Source organism: Eutrigla gurnardus (genome assembly GCF_963514095.1).
Source record: "Eutrigla gurnardus genome assembly, chromosome: 12".
Classification (NCBI taxonomy): domain Eukaryota; kingdom Metazoa; phylum Chordata; class Actinopteri; order Perciformes; family Triglidae; genus Eutrigla; species Eutrigla gurnardus.
This window is the reverse complement of record NC_139926.1, coordinates 13,412,668-13,433,072: the sequence shown is the minus strand read 5'-3', so window position 1 is coordinate 13,433,072 and position 20,405 is coordinate 13,412,668. Positions and strand designations below refer to the sequence as shown.

Genomic DNA, 20,405 nt, shown 5'->3' with positions numbered 1-20,405 from the left:
GGGGTCAGAATCCAGCATAAACATAAATTCAGAGTGCAGGTTGTCCGCCCGAGTGTTTGTGAAATGAGAAGTTTATGCACAGTGCAGAGAGTTTAACGTGAGCATTTTTTGTGCCATTTTCTACTTCTTCCCCCATGGTTTTGTAATTTCTCACTGAAACATGAAATTTGGCAAAATACAGCACACCCTCGAAGTAAATAGACATCTCTAACATAAGTCCACCAGATCATGTCACATTTAAAGTAACACAATAAGCCATTGCTGCCTTCCTAGAATGATCATTTTCAATCAACACAGTATTGTGTTAACATGTTGGACTTGATCCAGTCGCCCACAGTATACATAGATTTTTGTGTTTTCCTTAAATCACAGACTATAGCCAGTCAGAAACCAGAGATATTATCCTTACATATTTTTCCTGCACATTATTTATGTATATATATATATATATATATATATATATATGTATAAAAACGCAGTAGCACTTTGAGTTGGTATGAAGCATTTGTACCAAATTACCAGTGCCGTGAAGCTCCCCTGAAAGGGGCTTCACTGCAGGCCAAAGCATAAGTCAATTCATACCCGTTCTTTATGACCAGACCAACTGTGACGGTAATTGGACCATTTCCTCCACAGGAACTCAAAGCCATGCACGCTCACACGTACGATGCACAAGCAAAATTCGCTAAAACAGAGGACTGCTTGTCAACAAGATGTGCATATATAAACGCAGCGCCTGTTGCTTTCATTTACATAAGTAAAGCTAGCAGCCGTCTTCTCCCTGAGACGGAAAAAGCACGGCAGTAAAGCCCTGAAATAAATTGGACTCCTTCTCAAACAGATTCCTGCACACTTGTAGCACTGTGTGGTAACCAGATGGATTTGGCTGCAAAAGGAGTTTCATATTCAGACTCGCACAAGCTGAGACAGTTTCACACCACAAAAATGATGGAAGCAACCCCCCCTCCATCTGGTGGTGTGTGTGTGTGTGTGTGTGTGTGTGTGTGTGTGTGTGTGTGTGTGTGTGTGTGCGCGATAATTAGGAAAAGTGAGCAATAAAGAGTCCATACTCTTCTATTTGCTCTCATATTTTCCGTCTCTCTCCTCCCTGAATGTGACGCTGTCTACCCACCCATTCCTAAAGAGAGAGAGACAGAGGGAGACGGAGAGAGAGGGAGAGGAGGGACACCGAGCAGCACAGAGAGCCGGTCTGTTTTCAGCTCCCAGTTCACTGTTCCTCCTCTGTCAGACAGCACTCACCCATCCACCATCACACACTCTCAAACACATTCACTCTCACTGTACGACGGCTGACAACACCTTTTCATTTTCTCAGCAGCAGCACAGACTCACGCAGCCACATTCAAAAGAGAAGAGAAAAAGCAGCCTCGATTTCTACTGCAGACACACCAGCTCAGAGGCGGCTGGGTCGAGGCTGGAGAGGGTGACTGGAAATGGAATGGAACCTCAGAAGGATGGAAAGTGAACTGAGGCACATCAACCCGGACCTGCTGCAACCCAGCAAGAGCTTCAAGAAGCCCACTTCAGGCACCATCACCATCAACGTAGGGGGGTTCCTGTACACTGCTCATCGGACCACCCTTGTCAAATACCAGGGTTCCTTTCTGGAAGAGCTGGCAAATGGAAAGAAGCCAGTTCAGCACACCGATTCCATGGGCAATCCGTTCATCGACAGAGATGGTCCAGTTTTTCGCCATGTGCTCAACTACCTCCGATCCGGCGAGCTCCAATTACCTGACGATTTCCGGGAGGCAGGGCTCCTGCGACGGGAGGCTGATTTTTACCGCTTGAGTGAACTGGTGGAAGCCGTGGTCGAGTGGGAAAGTCAGCGGGCGGCCCAGCGGGAGGCCGCCTTTTTGGAGATGACAGATAGCCACGAGAGGTCGCAGGGCCTCAAGGTGTACTGCAGTGACTCCACCTTCATCGACAAGGTCAAAGGGCGGCTGGTGCAGATCTCCAAGAGCCGCCTCGACGGCTTTCCGGAAGAATTTGTGGTGTCGTCCAACGTGATCCAGTTCCGACACTTCATAAAGTCAGAGCCGGGCTCGCGGCTCGTACTGAAGGAGGACAGCACATTCTTGTGCACGCTTGACTGTCTGAAACTAGAGACAGTGATGCTGGCGCTGAGATCAGGCTTCAAGCTGGTCACCAGTCTCGACAGCAGCAAAGGCTCTGTGGTGGCGGCGGAGGCCCTGCACTTTGTCAAGTAGGATGAAGGGGAGCAGAGAGAAGAGAGAGGAGGAATGGGTGAGGCAGAGAAAGAAAAAGTAGTGCCTGATTACATATCCACCCCGCTAACGTAAGGTATTGGCTAGAAAATCGTGTAACATTTGCTGAGCTGTAATGTGTCATTGGGTGGGAGAAGAACAGGTGGGTTTGGACTGTCTCACCAGACAGTGTTTATATATTTACTGCACAATGCTGGCTTACAAACATGGGATTTGATAAGTTTCAGGCGGGTGATTCATCAACCTTTACACCGCTTTGTAACCTCGTATTTAATAATTAGAATAGTCGACATCAACTTAGCGTTTATGATATCTAAATGACATTTGATTGGATATCACACAAAAAGTAGAACTCTGTAATATGGAAGTCAAGCCAACAGTTAATCTTTTCATATATAAGCATGGGTTCAAACAGAGTCTGACCATTGACAGCTTTATCAGTGGATTTGTCTCTGCACATGAACTGATTCTGCTGCTTCGTCAACAGCTGCCGGAGCCTTCAAAACCAGCCGTGAGGTACACTGTTGAGCCATTCAGCTTTTACTACAGTCTGTGCCTGTGTGTGTGTTGCTATACACTGTGTGTGCCGTGCTTAGTTGGTTTAATAGCTCGTATTTAGTTTATTAGCCTCTCTGGTGCCTGGAGGGAAAACCATTGTGCATTGAGGTTGTTTTTTGGGTGGACTAACAAACTTCACATCCAAAAATCAGACTGAAGCAAAACAAACTGTTTCTCAGATCATGTGGTCAAATTGAGTTTACGTGCGAAGAACCGTGATTATTGTATAAGGGCTTTGAATCTAGCATGATGCATGTGCACTTAATAAACTGTGTTTGTTGGTGCTGTGAGCCTCTGTGAAGTCAGTGCCACAACAATGCCTATTACTTTTCAATGTGAATATTTTACAAATAAAAGTGACACTAAAACTGTTGGAAAGTGTTTAACTGTATCTGCAAAAGTCTGTGAACCCTTTAATGTTTGAGTTATTGCTTGGTGTAATAAGTCTATCAAATGCTGCTTATAATAATGTTGAGTGTTGAAAAGTTTTACAGCCAGACTGAAAAATGTACTGGGATCATGGCTAATTTTGCTTGCATCCAATAGCACAAAAGGTACATTGATGACCATTGATTCCTGAGTCACAAGCCAATTGCAGTCGGTACACTGTGTAACTGTTAACCACTGAGGCAGGCGGGAGTATTATTTGTGCTAAGTTTCCATAATCATCTGATAAAAAATAAGAAATGAGTGGGAGTGACACACTGAACTGGCTCACACTTTCAGCTTTGCAAACCAGAACATTTTCTTTGCATACAATTACTCCTTTTACACTTCTCTTCCCGTCATCAACACTGCTTTACATGTCTGGAACAATGATACTATGTGCACCATATTCTTTGCCATTACACACATCAGTTGTCAGACCAGTTAAGGGTGTCATGTTCCTGGGTTTCTGCTCTGTGAAAGTGGCTTGAATGGAAGCCTGTAGGATTGACTGTAGGATTTTCAACAATAAAAAAACCAACACAGCCCTTTAACCAAAATATTCTAGCAATTTTAGCGTTTTATGACTTCATCCAAATTCACAGTGTATGATTTATCAGTCATTTGCAGGGCAGAAGACACTTTATAAAGGACTTTAAAATGTCTGCATTTGGTGCCGCCAAGAGCTATGTGGTTAATAGACAATGTGATATTTCTGTTGGCTTTTATACAGTAGATAACTATAAATTTAAATTGAGAATCGATTGAAATTGGGAATATGTATAGATGCATACGTAAGACATTTTATAAAAGCAAAACTCGGCTCTGCTCCATAAACTCTCATGTCATAGTTTCAGTTTTTCTTGATTTTCAGAGTGGTTTTGCAGATTGCAAGCTAGTCCTGGTTAAACGTTGTGTAATCGTGATACTCCTCACCCGGAGAGGTGGGAAGGAGATATACGCATCTACGTCAAAAAACCTGTGGAGCCAACATTAGCAGAGCATGTTAGCACATAATTAACTAGTTAGTGCTTCTATGCTACGCAAGCTACTAAAGGTATTTTGAATGTATACACATACTGCTTTTGCTTTTTTAAAAGGAGTGTTAACAGTGAATAAAGACCTTTACCCGGCTTTACAGGAACAGTGTTGTTCCGTAATTTTATTGTCTTCTGTCTCGATCACCTGGTGATGTGGTGGTTCACTTTTACACTGTGATCTGTCGGGTTTATCTTCTAAACCATTTTCGCTGCTGAAACAGGTTGACAACCTGACTATATCACTCAAATGCATAATGCATATACCGTTATATAATCAGAGAGTGGTTCGCCCATCCTGACATCACTTTTGCACCATAGCTGACGCCGCCCAGCAGCGATACTGAGGATGGTCAGGGGTGCAACTAACCAGAGATGGTCTGTGTTAAAAGCTTGGCGTTTTTTTAAGTGATAATGTTGATGCCTCTGCATTTAACTTCTACTTATAAATGGTAATTATTGATTTGTTAGTAAAAAATAAAACTCTTTCAATGTCATCACACAATAATGTTACACATTGTAAATCAACAATTTGATGAAAACTTGCTCGGCTTCACTCTTCACACTGCCGGCTGCATTGACAGTATGGTGTACTGTCTATACCACCACAGTGTAGCAACTCCCCTGCAGAAGCCTTCGGGGAGCCCCTTCAAACCCTCCCAGTTACAGTAAAGATGTCTGGCATTTTAAAAGTAGGTCAGTCTGTGAGATAAATTCTGCCTTTTTCCCTCAAGGAGAACCTCTTTTTATATCTCTGCATTGCACTCTGATCTGTGTCATCGTCAATGTTACTGTTTTTCCAAGTAATGTGCAGTGAAAATATTTACAATATTACAACTTCAGCAATATAGAAAGTGATTGATCTTTGAGGCGATACAGGGATGCTTGGAGCCTATCCTAAACTAACGTCAGTTAACGGAAGTAATTTTCCCCGCCACTACAATGAGATATGATTGAAAAGATGACTTCAACTTGAAATAGCGTTATCAAGTAAAAAAGCTTTTTTTTAATTGTAAAATCTAACGAAAAGCACACATATCTCTTCCTTGACATACTTATTAAAAGGGGTACTCAAATCACATTTAAAAAAAAAAAGGCTCAAAATCAATTTGACAGAATTCAAGATATTCTTAATTCCAAATATAATGGACCATAGATTTCCTATTATGCATGCTACTGCATCTTTCATCTAAAATCATGCCACAGTTTGATTCACCATTTTTCTGTTACCACTTTATCTGTTGGAACAGTAACTTCAACACCTCTCAGTTGCCGAGCATCACAATCAGTCACCGTTAAATGAACAGCATCTCTCACTTTACCTCAAACTGTGCTCCTCCCTTCACGGTGACTGAAACCATCTGCTCTAGCAGGCAATGTCGTCAAACCGTAGGACCAGCTGCCACCACCCCCGTCATGACTCATACACCCACTTCAAACTCAGACATCAGGGTAACCTCTTCCTCAGCTCACTAACATACAACGCACACGTAACACCTTCAAGAGGAGATAAACCCAGTGAGCCTGAGCTGTTCAGATGTCCTACTGGTACGTTATGGTCATCAACATCAAACCTTTTTTTTTTTAAATTGCAGATCAGCTTCATGCATTTTTTACGACAGTGACTGCTTAACTTATGAGTCCCAGAGTCTGATCCACACCTTATCAAAAGGTTGGGATGGTGAGGGAGGCAAGAGGTGCAGGGGTTAGAAAGAGGAGAGAGGTGGTAACCGCAGTGAGAAAAGCTCATCATACTACAATCAACGGTCTCATCGCAGCCTTTTCACCTGTTGCCAGGCAAACTCAACACACACTCCTCCTTATCGTGACGCCTTAATCGTGTGGTGTCGCTCGGCCAGAAAATGACATACATGCAACATACGTCAGATTTTTTATCTTTCAACTCCATAAAGAGAGGCAATGGCAGAGTAGGAGGAGGAGGAGGAGGAGGTCAGACCACTTCCACTCTCAGCTCAGACAAAAGAGGCAGCAGCAACCATTATTCAGTCACAAAAAATGAGACAAGGCCGGGGTGGGCTCATTGAAACGGTGAGTATAGGGAATTGTTTTTCATGCATCGATATATTTTCATATTTTAAATTGAAGCTGATATTATAAAATCTGGAGGGGAGAGATATGGGCATAACATGCAGAAAGGGATTCAAACCCAGGGGTGCTGCAGTGAGCACTAAGCCTCTGTAAATAGGGTGTCAACTCACTGAGCTATCGGGCACCCCCCATAGCCATATTCTATATCGATCCATCATTTTTTCCATAAAGTGGATGAATGATGAATAATAAAATTGTGATAAAATACTACACTTCCCCTTCTAAACCGTGTCTCCCATCTGTCTGTCACGGCTGAATTATGACTAACTGGAAGCTCCTGCAGTCTCACACCTTAACTTTGCACAGATCCGAACGTACAGTATGCAGCATTAATCATGCAGCCTTACAGTTTGTTTCCCCTTCAAGGCATCACTGCTCCAGTTGGGATAGCTGGGGCACGGCAATCTGAGCATGATATATTCAGCTCAGGCTTTATTTGGACAATGCAAAGCAGCAACTCCCCACTGACAGCCACACTAATGGGTGAGCAACATTTTCTTTTTTAAGACCGAATGAAACAAGTTTTGCTACCGTTAGTAAAATACTCCCACACAACACTAAAAGATTTTCTTGCTCCATCTCACACAAAATAAATACAACCATATGGACTGTGTGGCCTGTGTAGAGGAATGGCCATCATATCAGATGAGGGCTGTTATAACATTTTTAATAAATATGCACAGGTCTTAATGTGATTCTTTTTATTCATGCGTCGGTGTGGGTGACTCCTTATGAAAGGGCACTAGCCGATCTCCCTCTAAAAACCCACTGGTGCAGGTCTGGAAGTCTGGGTGTTAAACACAGAAATGGGCTCTTAGAAATAATTGGACTCCTCATTTGAAATGCAGTCGTGATGGGAATAAAATAAAACAGAACAAGCTGCCCGACTCCGTGATACAAACAGATGGATTGTTGAAATGGAAGCTGTAATACTAGTGTGAAGAGAAAATTATAAGAAAGAAATATAAAATCACATAATTTGACAAGTTAGATAATTGACCGTAGTTGATTAGTGATCCATATGGATCCCCCCCAGCTCCCCTACACCACCGTTCGGCACACATGTGAACCAGAGATCAATTAATCACTAAGTTTAACCACCGCACAGGGAAATTAAGTTTTACTGCTGATCGTTATCTGCCGCAGCACGGGAGCTAACAGCTAACGTACAGAGGTTGTTCATTTTGCCAAGTCCCACCTCTCAATGTAGAATGGCCAATCACAGCACAGCATCAGCCAATGCTATCTACTGAAGGTGTACTGAATGTATACAAATTCTGCTTTTGCTTTTTAATGATTGTAAGCATCTCTCCAAATAAAAAAATCCAGACTCCAATTAATTTTTTACTTTATACACTTAAAAATGAAAACAAATAACGCTCACCAAAACCATCTTGATTCATCATTCCACTTTTGCAGCAATAATTTAATCTGGTTTGGGCGAAATAAACAACTGTAGAGCCAGAATATTTTCACATCTAAGGCGGGGAATTGAAAGATGTTGTCAGACACCTGAGCCTGTCAGTGGCAAGAAAAAGCACTGGTGCTGCGGTGGTTCACTTCATCTTTTTAACCTGGATATACTGTATATTTCAAATGCATATTGTAAACCCTTCTGAGTATAAAAATGTGATAAACTGTAATGCTGTGGGCTCCGTGGCAGCTCTGACGGCTTGACAAGGTAGCAGGGCTTACCGAAGATTTAATTATGATGCGTTCCTTATCTATTCTGTAAAATTAGTATCGAGTGACATCACATTTTAACTTCAACAAACTTTGAATGTGATTTATAGCTTGAAATTATAATTGCTATAATGCAAGCGGCACAACAGAGACGGCAAAAAATGTTTCTCTTGCATCATCTTACAATGTGCTCTTCTATGACCATTTTAGTCAATAAACCTACTAACGGAGGCTCATATCGTATCTACTGGAGATAGAGCATCACACTTTAGTCCTCTATTATTATTCTGGGTTTCACGTGTCTCTTGTGTGGGAGCACAGCAGGGGTTGGACAAACCTTTATTTCAAGAGGCAAAACAGAAATGAGAACAGAGATGACATTTCTCTTGCGAAACAATAGCTGGCTCACTCTCCTATTTTCACCTTTGGGCAACCACAAACATGCTTTTCTGAGAAGAAAAGCAGGCCTTGAGTCACAGTGATTCAGCCCCCTGCTTCATTCTGACTACAGGGAAAACAAATTTCTATTTATTTATTATTATTATTGTTGTTTTTATGGGGTCAGTTCAGTGTCATTAATAATGAATGCACAGAGAAGGATTCACAAATGTATTTTGTGATTTATATATAAATGCCTCTTCTCACGGATGCCTCTGGATGTGGATTCACGAATGCATTTTTTTCAACAAGGAACTCTCTGTAGCCAATCAGATGCCTCCCTCGTTTTCAGCCAATCACATGACTGCATTCCCACGAGGGGTACCTCACCGTGGCCAGAGCACAGTTTTTCTCTGCACATTTTGCGTTGCTTTTCGGTAAAAGAAAAAAGAACAAAAAGTATTTTGAAAGTTATTTTATTTTCTCTCTAGCCAACGTTATTGAAAAGTTTGTAGCTAGCTAAATCCATTAGCTAGCTCTTATAGTCAGTACTTTGTAACCAATGTAGAAAGCAATTTACCTATTAGTTATTATGGTTTGCTTACTTATTTTTGCATGTGCTAACAACAGGTAAGCTTTAGCAAGCAAATTACCGATAAGGTTATGTTTTCTAGTAGGATCATATTATGCTAGCTAAGTTAGGTTAGTCTGTTATATGGCTAACTAGTTAGCTAACGCAAATGCGCAGAGAAAAAGCTATGTTCACAAATTAAAAGCGTCATTGAAGTTTAACAGTTTGTATATAAATGTAACAACATCCAAATACATTTTTGATGAAAATTGCAAATATTTTTTTAATTCATATATTTATGGATTTATTTTACATTTATTTAAAAGGAGACATTTGTGTGTGGATCAGAAATGTGTTTGTGAACCTTATTTTTGTTTATGGATTCATTTTACATTTTCACATTCCGATTTCATTTGTGTGTGTATTGAAATGTATTTGTGAGTCACTTAAATATAAATCACAAAATATATTTGTGAATCCTTCTCTGTGCATTCATTATTAATGAGACTGAACTGACCCCGTATGTTTTTTAAAAGGAACCTGTGGGGTGCAAACAACAATTTAGACTCTTGTTTTCTGGTGAAAATACAGCAAATGTTTATGTATTGAGAGCATAGCAACATACCATCTGCCTGCCCAATTTAAATAAGGCAATCATGCTCTCCGAGTACTGGAAAACTGTAACACCATATTTTCTACATTTCAGTGATTCTAAGAGAGAGCAAGTGTCACCTTTGGTGTAAACACATATCACCCAACATCGAGGTGCCTTCAAACAAGATGCTTTACACCAAAATGCATTACTGGAGTTTTACAGTGCTCAAGGTGTAATTTTTAAAAAAGGTGCTAAATTCAATATTTAGAGTATATCTATTGCCACCACGTGGTCCTCAAATACTTGTTTGCTGCTATATTAATGCTCTGTACATCTTACATTCAGAATACAGAGAAAGTAATTGGCAATATTACAAATTTTGAGCCTTCATAATACTTAGTCTCGGTTATAATCTTCAAAACTAGAAATGTATTTAAATACCTACACTCATATTTCGAGAATGATAATTTTTCAATGTAATTTCTGGTGGTGCTGAGAGAAAGTAGTGCAACAGGAGACAACTTCCAACAGCTCTGACAGTGAGTATGCCCAAGAGGATTGAACTCCCAGACAGCAGGCAAACTTTAAAAGCCTCCCATTGGATTAAAGTTGGCAAGGCACAGCCTGAACACCAACAAATCATACTGTGGGTCTGATAAATCATTGTGAATGAAGTCAAATATAGTCCCGAAAGTATGTTTAGTGTCGTCTGACTGCAAAGCCATGATTTTCAAGAGGTATCCATCCAGTCAAGAGATATTCCTCTTTAAACCCTCAGTGATTCGTGAGCCACACTTTTGGAATGAACCTCCAAAGCTAAGCCAGACACACTCCTTCAATAAAACACCTACGACAGTCTGCACAGGATCCAACAGCCTGCACATTTCCAAAGGTTTTGTGCATGACGCTACTACACAAAAGGGATTTGAAATAATAACACAACAGTTATGTATCCCTTTCAAAACAAACTACGCAAATATTACTGAATTTCTACATCTTATATTTGGACTGATTCCAGCCCAGATCTCTAGTTGTATCAGCCTTTTGAAAGGTCTAGTTATGTTCTGGTGAATGTCTGTTTCCTTGTTGGACTAACAGCTGAGTATTGTACAGTTGAAACTGGTGTCTTTATCAAAGCTTTGTGACACATCTTAAGTACAGAGTTATAAAGTGAGAAGCCACTGGTCCTGGATGTATTTTTCTCCCATTAAATTTCCTGTTGCTAAGCAGGTTTACATCAAGTTGTAGAGAACATTTTAACGTCCCTTCACACCCTAGCATTCAACAAGTAGTTGGCTTATTTAAAATGAATTTTTGCATCTAAAAGAAAAGTATCAAAGTATGTATTCAAAGATACAACTACTCCTGTAGTTGATGACATTAATGAAGACACTCTGTTCTGTGGTTTGGAGTCATTTCAAAACAACTCAAGGACAGCAAAGTTTTAGTGAAAGCTTCACAGAGGCAGCTGAAGGAAAGTCATACTGTAACAGCAGTGCATTACATCTGGCTTTCTATTCTCCCCTGCAACGCTTCTGTGGCAAGTAAGCCTGTTGCTTAGCAACCTCTTAATCAATACCTGGTCCTTCCGGAACAAAGCAGAACAACGAGGGGAGGAAATAATGGAGGAACATTTAGCTAGCAGCCTTTCAGTACAAAAGCCACGTCCGACACCATTTGTGTAGGTATCAATCATTGTCGGTCGCCCCTAGCAACCTTTTGCTATTGTTGGTTCATTGAATACTTGAAAAGCAGAGGTGGAGGAATGTATTATACAGTCTGAGATAGGGCTGGACGATTAATCGAATTTTGATCGCGATTTCGACTTTGGCTTCTCACGATCATGAAAACACTATTATCAAGGAATGTGCCGCCGCGCGGTGTGTACGCAAATTACTGCGCTTTAAAGCACAGTGAATGCACCTGTGTCGCCTGCAGCTACACGTAGCATATGCCGCTCCGTATCCCACCGGCTCCCGGCAACTGCAACAGATAATGGAGGCGGTGACATTCATGCTAGCTGAGGACATGTGCCCCATCGGTACAGTTAGCAACAAGGCTTCAAGACACCGGTCAAGACTTTGGACAAGCGGTACGTGTTGCCATCACGCAAACACTTCCACTGCCGAGTATTATTTATTTTTATTTATTGTTTTTACATTGGTATTGCTATTATTCGTTCATCACTGAAGCTTGAAGTGAAAAGACTGGTGTTCCTGCCAAAAACCTCAGTTTGTAAAGCAAACAGTCTGAGTGCATGTAGACTGGGTATTTATTTTTAATTATTGTTTTTTTATTGCTATTATTTTTTATTATTTATATATGTTATTTAATATATTTTTTATTTACTTTTTTACTTGTTACTCATTTATTTCTGGTTGTTTTTCTAAAATGTTTATTTAAAGTTGAGTTTTGGTGGCTCAATAAATACTTTTTTTTTCAAGCAATGAATAATCGTGTTTATTAATTGTGATTTCAATATAAATCAAAATAATCGTGATTATTATTTTTTCCATAATCGTCCAGCCCTAGTCTGAGATGTTTGGATTATAAAGATCAGAAACTTTGTGGCTGGCTGGATTACAGAGCATTTTTAGGCGTTATGTAGGAATAAATGGCTGTGCCTTGTTTAGTGACACACCAATTTAAAGCTATGGTCTACGATTTGGAATTAAAAAAAATCCATTCAGTCTATCAGCCATAGGCCCTCATAGAAATTGACTAATGGGAGCCATTGCTCCGGAAGGCTCCCATTGGCTGGTACCCTCCATCCAATCCCCTCGTCATCCCGCCTCGTCCCCTCCCACTCCCGGCGAATCGTGGAGCAGTGAGGGGAGGGGTTTGGTTGGGGGGACGAGATGCTTTTTTCAAATCTGTCTCAGAGGCTCAACTGATTTTCAGAATGTAGACCAAAGCTTTATGTCACTTGTTTTTAAGTGCAAGTAATTTGCCATACAGTTGTCAACAGAACTATGCGATTAGGAATGTCGGTTTCAGTTGAATTTGCTTTTGATGCCTGACACCCATTAACAGGTAACTCACCGGTTCATTTTTAAGAAAAAAATAACCAGTTTGATAAAAAAATAAAAATAAAGATCACAATTTGATATAAAAACCATGATTCAACAATTATCATTCCCTCTTATATTTTGCAATATCAATCAAAATTGATATATTGTTTAGTTTTTTTCAAAATCAATCAGCCGACATATCAGATTTTTAGCTTGTTCTGCTTGGCTATTTTGATAGCTGAGGTATTGTACCTCAGGACCTCACCTATGGGGAATAAAGATGCAAGTTTTTATGATTCCATTCGCATTAGCCAAATTGGCAAATGCGAATTGGCAAATATATATATATATATATATATATATATATATATATATATGAGGTTTTACAAGGAGCATAGTGAAGGTCACATAGCAAAAAGGAGATATTATAACAATATATCGGATATGCTTTGTATTACAATTTTTCTCAGTCTCAGTGGTGCTTTTCTCAGATCAGAATGAAATTTCTCATAACTATTAGTCCAACCTCGACCTCGAACATTTAGTCATTTATGCACATCATAGCAATGTCTCCTTCCTCTGAACAAATTGCAAATGCTTTTGGACATGTATCAGTTGCTTTCATACAATTCTCTGCTGTTTTATAACATTATCATTTGCTTATGTCATGTCAGTCAAAATTAACTATACTTATGGATGCTGAATAGTCGTTCCCAATAAAACTAATAGGTCTTCATTTCATTGCTTGAGTCATTACATACAAAATTGTTGAACTAGTTATCAAATTCACCGTGACCCTGAATACAGGATAAGCGGTAGACAATGGATGGATGGATAGTTAGAAAGTAGTAATAATGGAGGAACATTTAGCTAGCAGCCTTTCAGTACAAAAGCCACGTCTGACACCATTTGTGTAGGTATCAATCATTGTCGGTCGCCCCTAGCAACCTAGATAGTTAGAAAGTAGTTGCTGCATTGTAAGGGATGATATCCATTGTGATGTAGATGAAAATATGTTGCCAGACAGACAGGAACGTCTGGATGTGCCAGCATGATGTATCGGTGTTCAGTTACAATATGTACTGTGATATTGTTCACATTTGTGCACAGCTCTACCAAAGGGGTGTTACTTATGTTTGTTCTAAATAAGTGACTGTAGTGTATTTTTCTTTTGCACAATGCTGTAGAATTGCAAAGAGCATATACAGTAAAAATGTGAAACGTACGTATTCAGTGTCTTGTACTCACTTACTCCCATAACTACAGCAATGTGTAACTTTACTGTAGTTTTCAAATGGCTGTACAAGTAGTGCTGTCTATTTTCAGTTCGTGTCACCGAGTTCTGACCTTTTTTTGCACTGAGAGAATAAACTGTCATAATGAAAACATGACAAAGCCATTTGAAAATCTTGCTCATAAACGATGGTGTCAAGACTTCTCATGTTGATGACACTGGCAGTTTCATTGACATGAATACTTGCTTTTGAGGAATGGACTATCCATTTTGAGCAAGTGACGTGCTTTTGCAGATTATCCACTAGGTTTTGCAGTTTGCACTAATTGTTTTGAGGATGCTGTGCAAATGTTAATAGTGATGTGAGAAAAGCACCAAAGCTGAGACTGAGAAAAACTGTAAATTTGGTCATTTCTAAGTAGTTACATAAAAGCTATATTTTCTGAGCAAAAGGTAAGTAATTGCACGATGATGGTTGATAACATATTTGACTTAATTCCTCCCCTGCTCTGTCCGAGGTGTCAACAATCAGAAAAAATTGAGTAGGTGTGAGGCAAAAAGTGTGAGAGTGCATGTGCAAATCATAGTGCAGGGAAGGTAAAATAAAATGTGGCTGGTGTGTGTGTGTGTGTGTGTGTGTGTGTGACAATGAGACTGTGAAAGTGAGTGGGAGACCGATGTCAGAAACAGTACACCTTCCTGTGGGCGAGTGGGGGTGGAGTCGAGCTCCGGTAAGGTAAATGGAGATAGAGACTACAAAACACCACATCTCAGAAGACATCATCCTACTTCTGGTTTCCAGCGCACTTTCACAGTCAAACCAGCAATCTGGTACACCGACACATTCAGGTACATGTTAAAAAAAATCAAAAACAACAGCCCCTTAATGCCATGTTTCCAAATTCACAAACACTTGAATATTAAAACTGATCTCTGCACTAAAGCCCAATACTTTAGCACTTCTCCTAGTGTTGCTAGAAAATAGAAACATACAAGGGAGAAAAATCCATTAACACATGTAGGAGGTATTAATCCACATGCAAGTGTGGGTGAATCTAAAGTGCACGAGGGCGGTGATAGAATAAACCTAGTGGCTGTAGGACGCACCCTGATAAAGAGAAAGCTTTTCATTTCAATTTCCATTACCGTTCTGAGGCAGAGTTTACTGACAATGACTAGAGACGTTGCTGTTAGAAAAACACTTTTTCACTGCAACATATTCACAAAATCACATTTTCATATTGAAAGTTATGTTTAGCTTTTGTTGAAACAGTTTTATAGGAGGTGTTGATTTGACATTGTGGTCCCTTAAGAGGATGCAGTGTATGGTGCTGCTGTACTGTAATGTGTTATACTTCCAGGCGTTTCTATTTTCCATATGAATGGATGGGAAAGGGGGGGGAGGACATGCAATTTAATTTTCTTTCTCACACCGTTATGCTGGAGGATACATTTGTCCATTGTGGATGCTCCTTCAGTTTGTTCCAATCTTTCTTTGTTTGCTTTTGCACTGCATACACTAGTAATAGTGAGAGATAAAATGACTGATTTTTGGTGAATATATGTCATTGCTAAAAGCTACCAAAACAAGTGTTCCAGTGTTTTTGTTGTTCCAATTGTTTCCCTGCTGCTAACAGAAATAATCTAATCCAAGGTTTGCCTGTATCTTGTGTCTGCTCAGCTGCCTAATGACAACATTATCTTTATGTTTTCCGGTGTCTCTTGGCTGCTACTCATAATTGAAACAAATGTCATCATTCACGACAAGTTGCTTTTGCTCCTCGTACAAACCTAAACGTTGAAAGCTTGACACTGAATTTATTTTATATTTTGCACATTTGATTAATGTCCTCTAAGCCATACCACAGACCTTGGGAGATAAACTGAAAAACCAATTAACCAAAAAGACACCAAACGCATATTAGAGAGAGGGCGAGTGAGTCACCATGAGGCTGAACCGTTGGCAGCTATCCGCAGGCCCTACAACCTTCCTTGTGAGTTTTCTAATGTCACTGTTATATTGGCCAATATTTCACCCCCTGCTAATTCCAATGTCATGTTAATCACAACCTTCAAAGTCTTATGATCTCTTATGATCATCAGTGGTGACTTTAACCAATGTACTCTCTCCTCTTCAGTGCCTTATTTTAGGCAGTTTGTTAAATGCCCTACCAGGAATTACTGAGCTATTGGCTTGTTTTATGCTCATGTCAAGGACATTTACTCTTCCACTGCCCTGCCACGCTTGGGAGCTCATACCATAACTTTGTGCTGGTGACAACCAAATGCACTCCCCTGGTTCGTTAACAGCCCATCTCCACTAATCAGTGCACGTGTGGTCCAAGGAGAGAGAGTCCTGTCTATATTGTTTTTCATCGGGAAGCTCGGGTTGGTTGAAATTAGCAGGTCTCTTTTACACGTTTTTAAATCAAGGTATTTTAAGCAAGTGTTCTTTTTCATGTCATTGTCTGTTGCGGTGGCAACATTCCAGCTGTGAATAGGAACAGGATCAACGAGTCGATCAAGAAGGCGGGATCTATTATTGGCGTGACTCTGGAGATCATCACAGAGCACAGACCCAGAAGGAAGCTCAGGCGTGTTCTGTCAGGGGACAGTCATCCTGTGGACAGTAGCAACTGAACAAGGATCCACCGAAAGGTTCAGCAAGTCTTTTGTTTTTTTTTATGGTGGCATAGCAGTCTCCCCTTCAGGGATTATTAAAGTTCACTAGAGAACTATACACTGCTGCCACACTTTCCATCTTGGATAGAGCTTTGGTAACTTTCCAATCCAGTCAATATTTGTGCGTTAAATTAATTGACCATGGTTGGGGCACGCTTGTTTTTATGCCAACAACACCCAAGCACACATACACCCTTAGCAGAGATACAATGAGAAGCAGTAATTTCATTTTTACTAAGCACTGGCATCCAGGGAGGTAATAGAATTGCTTTTGACATTTACTGATCTGCACCCTGCTGTATATTCACTATCTTACTAAAGGAAAGTCACTGAATTATCATTTCATTCCCTTTCAGAGGCAATAAAAAACTGTAATTTTCTTTTAATTACTCCTTAGGCCTTGAAAGAATAATTCAATCAACATTATTATTTTATTGGTCCGACACATGATAGTTATCAATAGAAGTATCACATTAAAAGTAACAAAACTAATGTCCTCGAATTTGTCAGTATTTTTTGTCAAACACTCACAGACATCAAACCATACACTTGTTTATAGACAGCTATATTTAAGATCTGGGTCTGATGCAAATTCCCGCAAATCCCTCTGGCTCATGTATATGTATGACACATCATGCCTGGTAGCAAATGTCGTCTATTAATCAGAAGCCACACTCAGTATCCTCATACATTTTACAGTGCAATCAATGTTGAATCTATCAACAGCAGCTTTCTTTCAAAGCAAGAAAACCTCACAAACTAAGAGCGCTACGGACAGTTAAATCTGTAATGTCATGTCAATAAATCAAGTAAATTAGCATAAGACTCCTCTATTTTCTAAGGCACAGTGAAAACTTTAGATTTGACATATGGCAAAGAAAGGTACCCAAACTACTCTGTCTCAATTATAGTTGAATTATAATGAGTAAACACTTTTCTCTTACAATTCAATTTCAGATGTTTGTGTAAAGCCCATTTTGTGTGAACTTGTTTGATTTAGTAATCTGCAGGTACCTGCATAAAAGTCTTGGTTTCTTTTCTCATATTTGGCGAGAATATGACTTTGGCACAAACCGTACTGCCCTGGGGACAGTCACAGTAATCATACCCCTAACATGCGTTTCAGCTGACAGTACCATGCACAGGAGAAACACAGAGATGAGGGCTGGAACAGCCGAGTCCAAGACTGACCTGCATCGCTCTGGCTGTAGACGGCCATGGTCTGTCCACCCACGGTGTGCATAGTGAAAGGATGATCCCTTGGGACGTGCAGTGATGCATCCTTCTCCCCCACAGCGCCCAGGTTCGTCAGCTCCTCATTCAGGCTGAAGCGTACCTGAGAAACAAAGCATATTCAAGGCCCTGGTGACTACTCATATCAACAGCCGGCTCTTTGATTCATCAGATAAGGTCAAATATGATGTGATGAAACTATGGATTGCTGTGAGGAGGTTCGGTCAAGACAGCAGCAAATAGTGATGGAGATGTAACGAATATGAAATAAACGGGAAAATAAAGGAAAAAGGTGCAGTGAATAATCTTGGTGCTAAAAAATTTACAATAAATGCTGTATGAATCGGAAGAAATAAAGTCACTTAGCAGTCTGTGTAGTATTATATGAAGCTGTCTCACATCTGTTTTGCCTTCCTTCCTATGGAGAAGACAGAAAAGAAAGTATGCATCACTGATGCTGATAATCATGAGGGCTAGATCTAAGCATATAAACACCATGTAGTTCAAAAAACAACATACTTTCCAATGGTAATCTTCCCTACTTCTCCCTTGTCTGTGGCCTTGTCCCACTGCTGAGATAGATACTTGGGAACCTGGTGAGATAGGACGGTTAGGAATTGTATTATTCAGATTACCGGGTAGAGATTTACGTTACACACCACTTTACATTTTACCCAACAAGAGCGTCGACGGTGAGTTTTCATCAAGTCTGTTGTAATTCGCGGCATTGTTGAGCTGCGGCCATTTTTATTAGCCAACGTAGTAAAACTGTTAACGTTAGCTCAATTAGCTACGAGATTTACTGTTCGTCTGTTGGGTGAGAGAGCAGGTGCAGGTGTACAAACCTTAACGAGCCACACGCCTTTACTTTGTTTGACTCCAGTTAAATTAACCTCCGCTTTGTCTGACATGGTGTCAAAATACTTGGTTACGGTAAACCAGAACTAGCTAGGCGCTTGTTAACGCCTCAATTTAGTCAGTAGAGTGCCCAATCTAGTAGAATAACTACAAAATAAAACTTCCTGTGACATATTTCACAATAAATCTCCGAACAACGAGTCAGTGGTGGAAATCGGAATAATAGTCCTTATAATAGCAGGAACCTTTTACAGTGTGATTAAAAAAAACAACAACAATATATACAGTTAAATTGATGTCTTCCTTCTTCATGTTCTTCCTTCAGGGCAAAAGTGACAGACTATTACCTTCAACGAATTATATTGGCCTACACGTTTATTTTATATATGTATGGAAAGTTACCAAAACTCTTTTAAGCAGACCCAGTGTGCTACCCAAGTGTTTCTTTAAATAATGAAATAACAAAATCTTAAGGCAGATTTTAATTCTTGCAATATTTGATCTAGTAGTCTTTGTAGTATCATTTGTAACTCACAAGATTAATTTACAACAAGGCCTATTTGGTCATTAAAGACATTCAGCCTTTAACTGTAGGTCAAAACAATTGAAAAAACTAGTAGCCTACATACTGGCAGTTCAAAGATATGGCTCAGGTGTGTGTCGTTTTAGGAACTGCAGGCTACCAATTAAAATTACATGACATCCCACTAGTAAGACATTCACATAACTGTGTGTTAATATATAATCACTTGTGATGAAATGTAATCGATCTACCTTTAAGACCTTCATTATATCAACTGATATGTGTTCTGTCAGCTTAGTTAGTTGGTTACCACTCAGGAAACTTGGACCATGAATTAATCCGGCAGGGAAACACCATACATGTTGGAAAGGGAGAATAGGAACAGGAGGCTAAAAAAGGCCCCAGCTGTTCACTTTTGCCCTGAAGCCAAACCAGACTATGATGGGCAAATGCATTATATGTTATTGTTATTCGACCTGCAATTGGCCTCCAACTAAACATCCTTATAGTAATTTGTACAGAACTCTGAATCACCAGCGGCATCTCAAATGTACTCAACAAATCAAACTCAATTGTAATTCAGCCTGATTATGAGGCAGCTAATGCTCAGGGTCAAGCATGGAATGAATGCATAACACATACACGCTGAAGGTCGCATTATAGATAAATTGTAGCCCACATGTTTATTTCATCACTTACATTTAAAACACCGAACTACCACCTTAAAAGGCCTGCTAATTATTACCTTTGCAAATATTATTCTTTTATTTTGAAATCCCCTACTTATTTTTTAGATAAACATTGAAAGATAAAACGATATATGTCCTACAATCTTCATATGCAATCGAAAACGAGCCCACTATTACTATTGTAATGTATCAAACATGTTAAAAAAAATGAAATGTCCAAGAATGCAAAGCAAATATAAAACATCCATCATTAACACTAACACTGTGCTAACACACATCAAATATGATTTACAATACAGTGGGTTCGGACTGAGGCAACTAACAAATCAATTGGCATTATTTTTTAATGGTAGGCTACACAACAATAATACAATTAAACATTTAGAGGAATTGATACACTTGTGGTCTGTTTTCTTCCGTCTCCTGTAAATAAATAGAATTATTATTTATTAGAACTAACCCATGTATTTGCATTTACATCCCCTTGCCTTTTGTCATTATTTAAACAGCGTATGACTATGTATTTAGTTGAATGAAAAGGCCTTTTAACGCTGTTTTCTCCCTGTGTC

The 20,405-nt window shown here is 39.7% G+C and overlaps 2 protein-coding genes across 2 annotated transcripts in view; one reads left to right on the top strand and one right to left on the bottom strand.

Moving 5' to 3' along the window:
* The window catches only part of LOC311021649 (general transcription factor IIF subunit 2-like), a gene marked incomplete at its 5' end in the record, with an annotated part of 36,492 nt that extends 17,815 nt beyond the window's left edge, over positions 1–18,677 (bottom strand). The window contains 4 exons of the mRNA XM_084022333.1: positions 17,725–17,869; positions 18,166–18,184; positions 18,286–18,359; positions 18,612–18,677. Of these exons, the coding sequence (XP_083878459.1) occupies positions 17,725–17,869; positions 18,166–18,184; positions 18,286–18,359; positions 18,612–18,677 (304 nt within the window). The remainder of the gene's footprint in view (positions 1–17,724; positions 17,870–18,165; positions 18,185–18,285; positions 18,360–18,611) is intronic.
* Positions 1,178–2,240, top strand: kctd4 (potassium channel tetramerization domain containing 4). Its single transcript, XM_084022330.1, has one exon. The coding sequence runs from the start codon at positions 1,455–1,457 to the stop codon at positions 2,229–2,231; it is 777 nt and encodes a 258-aa protein (XP_083878456.1). The 5' UTR covers positions 1,178–1,454; the 3' UTR covers positions 2,232–2,240.
* Positions 18,678–20,405: the final 1,728 nt, after the last annotated feature.

What these genes read in the sequence shown, in the direction of transcription:
- kctd4 (XM_084022330.1), top strand. Translation starts at nt 1,455, where the DNA reads ATGGAATGGAACCTCAGAAGGATGGAAAGTGAACTGAGGCACATCAAC.